Source organism: Penaeus monodon, chromosome 22 (assembly GCF_015228065.2).
Source record: "Penaeus monodon isolate SGIC_2016 chromosome 22, NSTDA_Pmon_1, whole genome shotgun sequence".
Classification (NCBI taxonomy): Eukaryota; Metazoa; Arthropoda; class Malacostraca; order Decapoda; family Penaeidae; genus Penaeus; species Penaeus monodon.
In genome coordinates this window covers 27,444,954-27,445,230 of record NC_051407.1, presented here as the reverse complement: position 1 = coordinate 27,445,230, position 277 = coordinate 27,444,954, and the positions used below count along the sequence as shown (strand labels likewise).

General features: G+C 46.6%; 1 protein-coding gene across 1 annotated transcript in view; it reads right to left on the bottom strand.

Annotated features, from left to right (window-relative positions):
• The window catches only part of LOC119587396 (complement factor H-related protein 4-like), a 15,406-nt gene that overhangs the window by 5,892 nt on the left and 9,237 nt on the right, over positions 1 to 277 (bottom strand). Inside the window, exon 10 of the mRNA XM_037936134.1 lies at positions 89 to 271. Within this exon, the coding sequence (XP_037792062.1) occupies positions 89 to 271 (183 nt within the window). The remainder of the gene's footprint in view (positions 1 to 88; positions 272 to 277) is intronic.

The following is a 277-nucleotide window of genomic DNA, read 5'->3' as shown; positions in this document are numbered from 1 at the left end:
ACTAGCAAATACACCACACACATTTATCTCAAATATACCAACACCAATCTCAAATATCGACAAAAAAATACAACAACAACAAACTCACACGTGAAACAGCGTGTCGTCTCGTCCCACCCTTGCTCAGTGCAAGTTACGTGGTGCGTGTAGACGTTCGGAGACACGCTAAATTCGGGGTAACAGGTCGCCACCACGTAGTTTCCTACGGTCCAGAACTCACTCTCGTTCCACGTGATGTTAGCGTTCTGTACTAAAGGTTCCCCCTCGCATGCTAGAA